Below are 14,038 nucleotides of genomic sequence, written 5' to 3'. Positions count from 1 at the left end.
AGCCCCACCTGTGTTTGATTGACATGTTAAGAAACATGTCAAAAGGCGGATTGTTGAAGAATTATTATACGGCAGATAGCCAGATTGTGTTGTTCTTCACTGTAGCTGTGTCTTTTTTCCACAGACAGGCATGAGACAGAGCAGTGTGTTCTCACAATATGTTATCTTGTTCAGGCTAGATACGCGCCTGTAACCACACACACACACACACACACACACATTATGTTTAGCAACCTTCGAAGAGACTTAACAGCTGTTGGCCATGTCATAGTTCACTGGCCAATAGGACGAGGTTTGTGTGTAAGTCATACTTCTGTAGAAGATGAAAATGTGAATTATTACATAAATTGGGGCTCATTCTGACTGTGTCAGCCCAGTGCTACATATCTTCACCTGTGACCTTCTAAAAGTCTTTTTCTCTGGTGTGTGTTTACTCTAGGCTTCCAGTGTACAAACCTGAGAGAGCTTTACACAAGATCATTCTTGACCTCTGTTATGACCATCTACGCTAAGTGTGTCTGTTGAATCATGACAGATTAGAGAATTGTTTGCAGTTGGTATAAAGCTGTGTGTGATGTGCAAAGCATAGCAAATAGGCAAATGTTGTCACCTTAGGTACAAGGAATGATGATTAATGTAATTTTGGGTGCAGCATAGGACTAAAGCAAGTGTTTATCTGTGAGGGGCTAACCCCAAAAGCTCCAGTTCAGAGAGCATTTGAGAGCCTGGTGATCAATAAAATACCTTTAACAGCTATAGTAGTCACATTTTAAATGGTAAGGGGGGTTCTGGTTAGAGCAACTGCTCCTCACAATTTCTGTGCATGTCCCTGATTTGGGTCTCTTTAAGGACACTTGAGGTTTGGTTTTAAGGCAACAGATTCTAGTTTCCGGACCTTCACTCTGCATGGAGCCCCAAGAAACGTAATGAATAGTTTCCTTATGAACCTTGCCTCTGTATGTGTGTGTGTGTGTGTGTCTACACTTTTCTCTGAGCCACAAACTCATTTACTATCATCTGAAGGCAGCTCAACTCCGAACATATGTCCACATATTTATTGTGTGCCCAAGTTTTCCATCATGAAAATGTATAGGGAAATAAGTAAATAGTAACCCTAACCCTTACCCATAAGCATTTATGAAAGGAAAAGTAAATAGTCAAAGTCTGCCGTTAAGCCTTTTCCTCCCAATATTATTAACACACTGTAAATAAGCCTTAAAAGAAAGTCTTTAAAAAGTTAAAGAGATGTCTCTTTGGTCCCCAAAATTTTGTTGATGTGTCAAAAATGTTGTGTAATCGGAACACATGCAGCCTCAAGGACTCATGTTTCCACTCGCTTATCAAATTATTTTATCGGTGTGAAACAGCATCTGTTCAGTAATTTATTAAACTCTGGAAATATAAATAGAGCGAGACATATAAGAGACACACTGGCATCAAGATATTCATCAGATCACTTCAGCAGAACTCTGACCATGAGGTTTGTAACATTATATTTGTAAAGGTTTATCTGAATCTTTATCAGTTTTTTAACAACTTTTTTCTTACAGTGAAACGTAGCATCTTAGTCAGTCACTTCTCTTTCCTTCTCTAATGCATTTTTTCCCCCAAATCGTTAATACTCGTTAATACTCTTTTTTTTCAACAAGTGAGCCAGTTTAATAACCTGATGCTGTGAGATTGTTTGTTACACAGAACCAACTGGAACATTTTACTTAGATATTCAGCTACAGATAGTTCAGAGATTATTTGTAACATTCAAAAGCTAAAAGAAGCTTCAAAAAGGTTGGTTGATTGATTGGTTGGTTGGTTGGTTGGTTGATTGATTGATTGATTGATTGATTGATTGATTGATTGATTGATTGATTGATTGATTGATTGATTGATTGATTGATTGATTGGTTGGTTGGTTGATTTATTGGTTGATTGGATGACTGGTTGATTGATTGATTGGTTGGTTGGTTGATTGGATGACTGATTGATTGATTTATTGGTTAATCAACCAATAAATCAATCAATCAGTGATTGATTGATTGATTGATTGATTGATTGATTGATTGATTGATTGATTGATTGATTGATGTATTGGTTGATCAATCAGTGATTGATTGATTGACCAGGATGACTGGTTGATTGATTGGTTGGTTGGTTGGTTGGTTGATTGATTGATTCATTTATTGGTTGGTTGGATGACTGGTTGATTGATTTATTGGTTGATTGGTTTATTCAGCTGGAACGTCTACGTCCTCCTCCTCCTGGCTCCCCCGTTGATCAGCTGCATGCCCCTCCTCCTCCCGCTTGACTGCAGTGACATCTATCACCATGACAACAGCCAACCCAGCGGAGTGTACACCATCTATCCCATCGGATCCACGTCTGCTGTCCAGGTACACTTCATGCTCTCTGGGACGCAGGTCCACCTTTAGATGATGAAGCTCTTCTGGTGAGACAGATGGTATAGTAGTAGTAGATGGATATAGTTTAAGAATCACATGAACCAATGACCAATGTGTGTGTGTGTGTGTGTGTGTGTGTGTGTAGGTGTTCTGTGACATGGATTCATTGGGAGGACGGTGGACAGTAAGTATTTAAACTTCATCAGAGGGCTTTTCTGGAAGAGCACTTCCTGTTGGACCTTCACAATAAACCTGATGTGTCAGATACGTGGTGTGTTGAGCTAGCTGACCCCCCATCCCGTCCCCCAGGTGTTCCAGAGGAGGATGGATGGCACGGTGAACTTCTACAGGGGCTGGGATCACTACAAGGCCGGCTTTGGTAGCGCTACTGGAGAGTACTGGCTCGGTGAGGAACAAACCACACTAACAGTCAGGACTTCATCAAACTGTTTTTATATGTCTGTGTGTTTGTTTTCAGGTCTTGAGGCTCTCTTCCACCTGACTCTGAGGAAACAGTACGAGCTGCTGGTCGACATGGAGGACTTCAGTGGGAACAAAGTGTTCGCTCGTTACTCCTCGTTCGCCATCGACCCAGAGTCCTACGGATACACACTGCATGTTTCTGGCTTCACTGATGGAGGAGCAGGTGAGTTAGTGGGAGCAGGACTTGTTTTATGTTTGGGCTCTTAAAGTAAAGTGGTCCAGGGGAGGGGCCCGACTTAGAGTCAATCACAGACCCTGTAGTATTGGCCAAGAAGAATAAGACCAATAAGTGATAGCAAACTGGAGGACTTAGAGGCATGGTTCACTATGAAACTAGAAACAGTTCATCTGAATCATGAAGCTCTTTAATAAAGAAATTAAGGAAAGGGGGAGTGAGTCAACTTGAACTGAATATTCAGCCGTTTTCCTATCCTGTGGAGTAGAGCAGGGAGTCTTTGTGATTACCTTTTTGTATCGCATATGACAATCTAACTTTGGATGAGGAAAAGGAAAAACTTAACCCTTTAACATAGAGAAAAACATTCAGTATAGTGAAAGAAATAAAACGTTGGTTATCAGTAAAAGGTTAGAGAAGTAGTCAGTCCTACAGTCCTACCCAAAATTAACATCCTTTAAAAGTATACTACTATCATAATGTTTTGATTTTATACTTGTGTTTCTGTAGGAGATTCCATGAGTTATCACAGCGGACACAAGTTCTCGACCTTTGACAAAGACCAGGACGTCTATTCAGGGAACTGTGCCAAATCTTACCTGGGTGCGTTTTGGTACAACAGCTGTTATTACGCCAATCCAAATGGGGTTTATAGTTCAGTGGCTGATGGCACTTATGGTTCGGTTGGAGTGATCTGGAACCCTTGGAAAGGTAGTAACTACTCCCTGAAGACCATCAGCATGAAGATCCGTCCTGTACAGTAGTTGTCCATGTTGGCAACTTCATTATCTGACAACACAACTCATACAAAAAACATATTAAAAAGAATAAAAGCTTCTTAAGATCAGCCAGCCAGCATTGATGTTACCTTCAGTAAACACTATCTGCATTAAAGTCAAACTAACTCCCCTGAACACAATGTTTTATGGATGTGTGAAACCCTGATGTGATCATTATCTGCAGTAAACTGAAAATAAATGAGAAGCTGAGCAGAAAGCTGATGTCCTCTGATGTCTTCTCTTTGTCTCTGTGTCTTTCTGTCTGGACTCTCTCTGGTTCCTTCCTATTCACAAACATAAATGATGATGAATCACTGCCCTCTAGTGGTCACAGAGAAAAACTACAACTCCACCTTTAGGGGAAAAATATACATGTTAATACTTCATTAGTTTATTAGATTTATCAACACCAGTATTAATAGTCATGCTAATGTCAATCTCTGAATATACATTCAGTGATAAAACAATATGAACCATTTAAACTGCATTTAAACTACTGTTTAGTTGTTTGTGTAGTATGTGTTAGAGGTTTGTCTGACTCTTGGCTGGAAAGCTACTGAGGAAATAGACAGAAACATGTGCATATTAAAGGCATTGTATCAGGATAGGTCACCTGTGATTAGACCTCAAATATTGTGAAAACTCCCTTTATTTAAGGAATGGTTTGAATAATAAAGACTTCATCCTATGAAATAATGGTAGCAGAGAAAGATATAATCAGTAAGTGGGACAGCTGTATCAAACAACTCACGTTATAAGAATAATGAAATAACCTGTACTGTAAAATAATATTTTATTTGTTTCTTCCTCTTCCTCTTCTTTTTGCCATTTTCTTTTACAGCAGGTTCAAACTCATCCTCATCTCTTTCATCATCTGACAGCTCCAAATCTGCCTCAACTATCAGTGTTCACAATGTCGAGTTATTAAGTACATGAAGACGGTGTTAGTGTCCACTATAACTGACATTAAAAAAGGGCTATCAATTTAAAATATGAATAATATAACTGTTTTCAGAACTAAACATATCACTTCTAACATGTTAATAAACAAGACAATATATCTTTATCATAGAAAAAAAACAATAGATAAACAATATTTGACTTACCTCTCCTCTTTCCATTAAATGTGCCTGCTGCTATGCCGTCTATTTTGGATAAAAAGAAAGAGGAGGAGAAAAGAAGCTCCCAGCACCTCAGCATCACACAACACAACATGTCAGTGGAAAGCCAGGATGTCTCTTCACAGTACAGTGGGGATTGATAGAGTAGTTTAAAACAGGAAAAGAAGATGCATGTGAACAAAATGTCCACTATGGAGGACACAAGTCAGTGGACTGGGTCACAGGAGGATATATTTAACACACACACACACACACACACACACACACACACACACACACACGCACATTAATATATAACTATGTTTAGTTGTGCATCTTAAATGTGTGTACCCTCTATATTTTATTCATTCAGTAGGCAACAAATATAGTACTTAATATCGTTCAAGTGTATAAGTATTTACCTTGTCAAGAGTATTAAGTTATCAAAAGTATTTGGAGTAAAAAGTTAGAGAGCATTAATTATAATTATGAGAAGGGGAAGGGAAATATATATATATATATATATATATATATATATTCAGGGTCCTGACGGTCAGCCGGGATACCAGCACGTCCTGAAGCTGGTGGAAGCACACAAAAACACTAAAATATATCAGCAGTCTTCAGACAGTTTCAAGCTCGATGTTTACATGTGTACATACAATAGGGCTGGTTGTGAGACTTTAAAGACTAAATATAGTCTTAAATGTGTGCTTCGGCTCTGTTTTTATCATAATTTAAGAAAACATTGCAATTAATGTCTGTAGAGATAAGAAACAATCAAAATAGCGCTGATATATATATATATGTATGTATGTACCCCAGTAGGGATCTGTGACTGGTCCAAATTTCTTCATACTGTATATGTGGAAAAAACCCTGTGAAAGGGACAAAGGTTCTGTTCTGTGTGACTAAATGGGACCATCATTTTCTGCTGTATTAAAGAAGACTTGAAACCATAAAATCCCCATGAGAATGTTTACTGACATCACAGATCAGTTCCCCATAGAAATATAGTCAAAAGCTCTGGAACAAGCAAGAAAGTGGACCTTGAGTTGAGATCTCCTGTTTCCAGGGTCAAGAACCAAACAGCTTGATAACAGTTTATTAATTTTATTACTTACTGTCGTCACTGATCTAATCTGTGATCTATAATCTGAGTGATGCTCAGGTGAGTGACCTTTGGAGTGAGAGAGGAGAATACCTGCAGGCTGTTTATCAGTTAGATAACAGCTGAAGTGTTCAGGTGGATCTGAAAAACACCACACCAACACTTTCCCTGCTGGTTTCACACTGAAGGTGAGTTTGATCATGTTGTTTAAATCCAGATTCTGACTGATTTGAGGTCTGTTTCCTCCATGGCTCCCTGGAGTCTGGGATGTTGTTGTTTCTCGGTGGAAACAGACCTCAGATCAGCTTTCTGAGCTGTAGGAAGTTGCTTAATGCCACTGTCTAACTTGTTCCAGTCCAAATGTAGTGTGAACGTTTCATGTATTAATCGTTTCAGATCTCTTCATCTTTCATGAACGTCATTATTTACTCACATAAAGAATTGGATATTTCCTTGTTGACAGAGTTGCATGTTCTCTGATTGGACGCTGAACAGACTTAATGACTAACTCAGGGTCTTTTCACGGCAACCCTTCTGACTTTTCAGTTTGATCTACAAATGAATCCCTGTCAAGTTCAGCTCACTGGGTCTTCAGTGTGCTGGCACAATTGTAATGTTAGGCCAAAACTGACCTGATCAAGTGTATACAATTAAACAAAAACATGAACCTTGGTTTGGACACGCAGGTGTGATAAAGGACCAAAGACATATCTTATATTTGACTGGTGCAACCCAAGTTAGAAAATAGCTGGTATTTACTACAAACTCAAGAAGGATTTTATGTTGTTCTGATCCCGCCGACAGGTTTGAAATATATGTTTCTTTTTAAAAAATCCCAAATATTTATCTGTCATCATAGAAAGAAACTGTAAACAGGCATTATCGTCAGAGGTTGACCTTTCCAAACGGCCTTGAAGGGATTATAGATTACGAAAGCTTCTATTAGGAAAAAGAGTAACCAAATGAAGGTTAAAGTTGTGATATTTCTGTCAAAGTCACTTCAAAAATAAAATGTTTGCACTAGCCAGATCCTATTAAAAACATTAAGTTCTGCACTCATGGTTGATTCTGCTGAGACGAATGTTCACATGACATACAGGGTGTCCATAAAGTCTCTTTACAACTTAAAACATTTATTACGAAAGCAAATGAACAGACAAACATGTGAAAAATATTACAAAATGAGGAGTGGATATCAAAGGTTTTTTTTGCCTCATTTAATGCACCTCTACATGGGCACCAGTAGGTGCACAGTGCACATCAAGACGGTACTTGATTTTATTTTTCTGTAGCAGAGCCTCATCAATGGTTGCAGTGATCTTGTGCTTTAGGTCAGTGATGTCCGTATCTTTGGTCAACACACGAGATCTTTATCATAACCCCACAGGTCTGCATATCAATAAGCCATGATACACGTTGAGCCTTTTTTTATAGGGGTTCATTTACCACTACCTATACCTAAACACAAATGCAATGTGATTAAAAGCTTTGATAACCACTGACTACATACAATACGTTGTAATATATTGTTTAATAAATTGTAAAGAGACTTTATGGACACCCTGTATATTCACAAAAAAAAAAAATCAGTTTATGGAGGGGCGGTCATGAGAGGCTGGAAACATGGAAATAGTTCAATATGTAGAATATGTGGAGCAATCTTTTTTCAACATTTGTGACACTTGGAAAAGTGTTGTATATGTAGATTCCATTTTTTTCCCATTTAAAAAAAATTATCAGGCATATTGAACTTGCATCTTTTTAAATTTTTTTAAATAATTTATATCATGTGTTATTCTGCGCAAAGGATATATTTTAGCTGTTCCCACTTCTAGCCTCTGTTGTGCAGAGTCCATAGAGCTTCAGGACGTATACATTATATTTATATTTCATATATAACAGTGAGGTACAAGGCCACAGCAAGTAAAATGTAAAAACAGTAAAAAACGCCTGATTGGCTCGTTGAAATTCAGATGTATAACACATTCACACCTGGGACGGCTGGTGCAACACCTCGGGGATCATAACATCCAGTACGCCGATAATTGGTTACATAACAGAGGAGAGACAGTTTGTTCTGGTGATTATTAAGAGGAACGGTGATAACTCACTCAGTGCTGACAGACAGGATGGCGGGAAGGAAACAGGTGTGCTGTGGTCTTTCTGCTCTGGAGGTAACGCTGGCGGTTCTGTTCATCCTCATGACGGCCGTCACACTGATGGTTACCTGGGAAACAGGTGAGAACACACACAGTAGATGACATGTTTACATCTGGAGCAGAAGCCATGAATCAGGAACTGGAGAATGTGGATTAATCTGCCGATGAGAATAGTCTCCAACAAAGGCACTTTTCCCTCCCGTTTGTTTGATGAATAATTAAAGTGAGCAGCTTTAAACTTTTTAAATTGTGAAACTATAGATTTGTGGTTTTGAGGATTTGAGTCTTGCAGTAATTGTATATAAAATGTCTCAAAACAACAAATGTGCCCAGTTTAGTGAGTCTTGTGAGAGTGAGAACAGGATAAACCTGCTTTCAGATCTAATTTAAGAATCATACTTAAACTATATTTTTGTGAGGTGTAGTTGAAGTAGCATCATCAGTAGCAGCTAATAGGAGGGCTGTGTGTACTTTTTATTTAAAATGTGATTATTACAGCACCATGACAGTTATTCTGACAGCATACTGGTGCAAACTGGTGCGGTCTATAAGTGTGTTTTTCGGGAACTGCGTCTACCAGACAACAAAGTCAACATTAAATGGATGTTTCGTTAGTTGTTTCAAGGGTATAACCAGTGGTGTAGAGGTGGGTATACGCAGGTGTAAGGGGTAAACCCACCAATCAGTTAAAAAAAACACCGTTATATACAGGAGAGTTAGCCTACTCTCGCCTTGATAACCTGCCTATCTACTAGCCTGGATAACGCCAGACTATACCACAGATGAGATCTGGTTTACGTACGCGTGCGTGCATCAACATCAGCAGCTGTGGCCCCGCTCTGTCAGCAGATTGGTCACATATTTATAAACATAATACCTGGCGTTTTACGAGTCGCACCTCCTATCTACTGGGGGGAACATCATTGAATAAGTGAACACTACATCACAGCTGCCGGTAAAAAAAGAAATGTATGGAAATAAAATGTTTGCGAGATTGGTAAGAGCTGGATTCGAACTCACATAAGCAAAATTAAGTAGCAAATTATCCATCAGCTATACACGTTGAGCCATTCATCTTCTCTAAGCCTCCGTGCCTTCAATTATTTATCCTTCAAGTTGCTTACGTCAGTGTCCAGGTAACATTTTGTTTCGGCTCGATCTAAAACAGCTGGTTTCCTTGAGCTGAACATAAACAAATACCGAACGTATTTATCACGTTTCTCCCTCTCTCTCTCTCTGCCCGTGTCTCGACCGAGGCCATGTCATATTAACCACTTTATGAGCCCCATATGAAACATATTGTGACAAATAAATGCTTTTAAAAGTGATGTGTGTTAACAGAGTGTATTTTACCCCAAAGTGAAAGGTGGATTTTAGTCCATCTGCCAAAATCTGATTTCATTTTCTGAAGCAGTGGGTTAATGTTCTCTCGGACCATATCTTTATAATCAGGAGTTATTCGAATGCCTAGATATTAGTTTGATGATGTAAGAGGGTAGATGGACAATAGCCTGATAAAGGCCTCAGATTTGTCCCAATTAATGAAGTAACCTATTATAACCCTTAATGAAGTCTAAAACATCTCAGAGATGATGAAACTTTATAAAAAGATTATAGATCACAGAGGACATTTATTGTTATAAACCATCAGTATTATGGGAGTCTTCTCTATTATCTCTATTATAAGATAACAAATAAATCATCACACAAGTCAATTGTGATATAAATAAATGATCAAATTCTGAAATTAAAGAAATTTATTAAATTCATTGCACACATTATGTTATTTCATCATACATTTTCACATTACTGTAATTATTATTTTATTTCATTATAAAAATATCATGACAGCATTGTTCCCAGTGAGACTTTCATTTCTAAACCAAAACAAGTGAAATATCTAATCTCATCATGAAGAATATGTGTAATCTAATATTATTAATCTTATCAATGAAATGTCAGAAAATAGTGAAACATCTCTGTTATAAATCCCCACAGCACAAACACATGAATTATAATGTCTTGTTTTAATAAACCAACACCTTTAAATATGAGTAAATATAAGATTATGACCATATATGACAAAGAAAAGCATTAAATATTCATATTTGAAAAGTCAGAAGTGTTTGGCATGTTTTGATGAAATATATTAACTCAAATGAAGAAAGATGTTTTTACTCATGAAAGTAGGTTTGAATGATTCAACACAACATTAAAGTTTAAAGGTGGATTTTCACTGGAGTTGATTCCAGTCAAATCTAATTTATATTATCTTACCTATAAAATGTGAAAAATAATAAAACATTGCTGTTATAATTTCCCACAGCCCAAACACATCAATTCAAACTTAATAAACCAAGAGTCTGTATATGTTTAAATATGAGTAAATATAAGTTTATGACCATATATGACGAATAAAAGCATGAACTCTTTAAACTGGAGAAGCTGGAACCAGCAGATATTTGACATTTGAGCTTGTAAAATGACTAAAATGATGATTTGATTGTAAAAACAGCTGCAACGAGTGGATTAATCTGCTAATAGTCTAGATGGATTTCAGAATAAAGGCCTTCTATAAGAAGTGAGGAGCATTTATGGGTACAAGTCAGGAACCGGCCTACCTTACATATCTCAAGGGTGCTGAGTCCAAAAAAAAATGGTTCCCAAGCGAAATTTTGAGTTTTTGACCTTCTAAATTGTATCAAATGGCCTCCAATTGTCCATCTTACACAGTGATTGGACCATTTCCCCTGAGTTTTTTTGTAAGTAGACAATCAAAGATGAGGAAATTAAGTTTCTGGATCTATAGTCTAGAGTCAGAGCAAGGATATAGTGGAGGCTCAGTGTCTATTTTATGTACATATATATATGCAAAATACCAACTGGAACATTTAAAAGTGATATTGATTGGATATTTATGTCGGCCTTAAAAAAATGACACAAATAATGCTTAATCTCACCTTAAAAGTTGGTATTTTGCATGTATATATATATATATATGCATAAAAAAGACACTGAGCCTCCACTATATCCTTGCTCTGACTCTAGACTATAGATCCAGAAACTTAATTTCCTCATCTTTGATTGCCTACTTTCAAAAAAACTAAGGGGAAATGGTCCAACGACCAACGGCGGCCATTTCGATATGCAAATTAGAAGGTCAAAAACTAAAAATTTCGCTTGGAAACAATTTTTTTTGGATTCAGTACCCTTGAAATAAGTAAAGTAGGCCAGATCCTGACTTGTACCCATAAATGCTCCTCACTTTCACTTTTTGGACAGTTCCGTCTAGACTGTTATTGGTGCAGCTCTATTCTCACACATCACACGAGGACTCTGAGGAGAGAAACACACTTTTCTCTGATTAACAGCAAATCTCAATGAAAGCTGGTCTTCTTCTTCTCCTTGTGGAAGACTTTTCCATCTGCTGCTTCCTCCAGCTCAGTGTGACGTCGTCATTCAGCCCCTGGTCCTTCAGCTTCTGTTGGAGCTGACAAACATTATTACTCACACAGAGATTACATTCTGCTTTCTTCTTTACATTTCATCCTCTGGAAGCTCTTTTTCACACTTTTTTAACTCACATGATAGTTTGTGACTTTCCCTGTTTCTACTTCTCATGTCACGTTGTTGTCCAAAGCATTGTGATGTTTATAACATTTAGTATGTGAATGATTTTGCTCTATTTATTATTTTAAATGTCTCTTTATCTGTTTCCTCCTCAGACTGTTTCTTTTACTGCTTTAATGTGAATTCACTCTCTGAGGGCTGATAAAGTTTCATCTCATCTCATTTTAAATTTGCTTCTAACAGTCATTTGTTGCTCAGTTTTTGCATAAAAGTTGAATAAAAAGAAGATTTACCTGCTTCAGCATTCCCTCAATCACAGCAGATACAGTCACACTCATCCTCCATCTCTTCACTGTCTTCTTCTTCTTCATCAAAGACGCTTTAAAAAAACATGAAATCAGACATGATGAGTTGAGAGATTTCTGCTCTGATAATAATCAGCATCCTGTTGATATAAAGTGTCCTCAGTTAGTTTAGTCCTGCCTGTGGTCAGTTTAGAGCTATACTGCAGGCCGCCACCAGGGGGCGTTCAGGGCTTTATCAGTCAGGTAGAAGCAGTTACTTCCTCCATCTGTTCATATTCTCACATTGAAGTCAACACAAACTGATTATCTGCAGTTGGTCACTGCACGCTAACATCAGCATCCTGAGAGTTCACATTTATTGTCCAGAAATGTTTTTTATCTTCTCATTTCATGTTAAAGTAAAGCTAAATCTAATATAAATACTGTTTGAATCAGGGGTTACCACTCAGATGGACCGGAGCAGATGAATGGAAACTTCTCGTCACAGGTCACATCCCTCCATTCTCCAGAGGACCTGAAATCTGCTACTACACAAGCCTCCTTTGGACCATTAGGTTGCCCTGACTTCCAGTATCTGAACGAGGAGCTGCTTCCATCAGACCACTTCCAGGAGTCTCTGAAAAGGCCGATCCAGACATATTCATCTTCTGGAACCAGCTCCTGGACCTTCTGGTTCTCTTCCTTGTTCCTCACACTGGCCAGGTCTGTGTGGTGTTCTCTGCAGTAGCTCTGGGCCTCGGTCCAGCTCATGCGGTCGTTAATGAAAACAAATGTCACATCCCGCCCTGAACATAGAGCAGAGAGAAATGCTGTGCAGAGGCAACATAACACACAACATAGATGCAAACTTTGAATTTTTCTGCGTCTGAATGTTTTTCTCAGCAGTCTGATGTTTCTTAATGAATGTGAGCATGAAGCTGAAGTCACCGTGGAGCTGTGTGCATATCAACTCCTTCTCTTGCAGCCCTGTTGACTGAGACAGTGACGTGGGATAAAGCTGTTAATGATGGAGCTCTTTATAGAAACCTTTATATATTTATGTCAATGAAGGCAGGACTCACGTCCATCTGCTTTAAATTAGCTTCATGTAACTGGAGACAGAGAGGCAAAGAGCAGCAGAGAAGGGGAGAGGTCAACAAGCTCAACTGCTCTGTTTTACCTTCACTCATCAATATTCTCACCTCTCACTTTACAGCAGACTGCCTGAAATTTGTTTGAGCAGCTGGTATCACGCCATCGTCCATCATTAAACATCACTGTGCAGTTTTCTTTACTGCCCAGATTGTTTGGTTCTCCTTCATTCCATCCTCTGAACTCCTCCTCTCCTGGTTTGTAGAAACTTGTGTTTGACAGTGACCACCTCCAGCTGTTCACGTCATCGTACAGCCCGATCCAGGTGAGCTGAAACACATAATTATATTATTAACTAGAAAATTTCCTCTGGGGAAACTCTGAAAGGGCCACGGGGGCTACTGCCGGTGTGTGTACACTATGATGAGATTCTTCAGAGATTTCAAACTATGCCCTTTAACCTCAAAATGTGTGTGTATGTGTGTGTGTGTGTGTGTGTGTGTGTGTGTGTGTATCTGTAACTGTAATCACATCAAAGATCAAAGGCAATCAGATCAAAGCAATCAACAGAATTAACCGACACCTGTTAATGAAAGAGTGAAAGCAGCCAGAGGTGGACTGAAATTTCTGGCCTCGAACAGAAAGCATTTTTGGCAAAACCATAATACCTATCATTGATCCAACTTCACTTTGAGCGTCCTGAGTTCTTCCTGAACGTCTACATATGTTTGTTTTTTCAGAAGAATGAAAAAATAGCTTTGTTAGAGCGATCTAAAAAAAATGTTACATCTTACTTTTTTCAGAAATCTCCCTGCGTTTTTAATATGGGAGCCATTGAGGCTGTTGGTGGTGTTGGAGGATCATCTCTGCTACCTACGCCCAAACTATA

The 14,038-nt window shown here is 38.3% G+C and overlaps 1 protein-coding gene across 1 annotated transcript; it reads left to right on the top strand.

Moving 5' to 3' along the window:
* Positions 1 to 1,384: 1,384 nt before the first annotated feature.
* LOC131967760 (microfibril-associated glycoprotein 4-like) lies at positions 1,385 to 4,050 on the top strand. Its single transcript, XM_059328702.1, has 6 exons — positions 1,385 to 1,480; positions 2,231 to 2,387; positions 2,542 to 2,580; positions 2,706 to 2,802; positions 2,875 to 3,042; positions 3,565 to 4,050. Exons 1-6 carry the CDS (start codon positions 1,476 to 1,478, stop codon positions 3,816 to 3,818), a joined length of 720 nt encoding a protein of 239 aa, XP_059184685.1. The 5' UTR covers positions 1,385 to 1,475; the 3' UTR covers positions 3,819 to 4,050.
* The last annotated feature ends 9,988 nt before the right edge of the window (positions 4,051 to 14,038 follow it).

This window comes from Centropristis striata, unplaced genomic scaffold (genome assembly GCF_030273125.1).
Source record: "Centropristis striata isolate RG_2023a ecotype Rhode Island unplaced genomic scaffold, C.striata_1.0 Scaffold_26, whole genome shotgun sequence".
Taxonomy (NCBI): domain Eukaryota; kingdom Metazoa; phylum Chordata; class Actinopteri; order Perciformes; family Serranidae; genus Centropristis; species Centropristis striata.
This window is presented reverse-complemented; position numbering and strand designations above follow the sequence as displayed.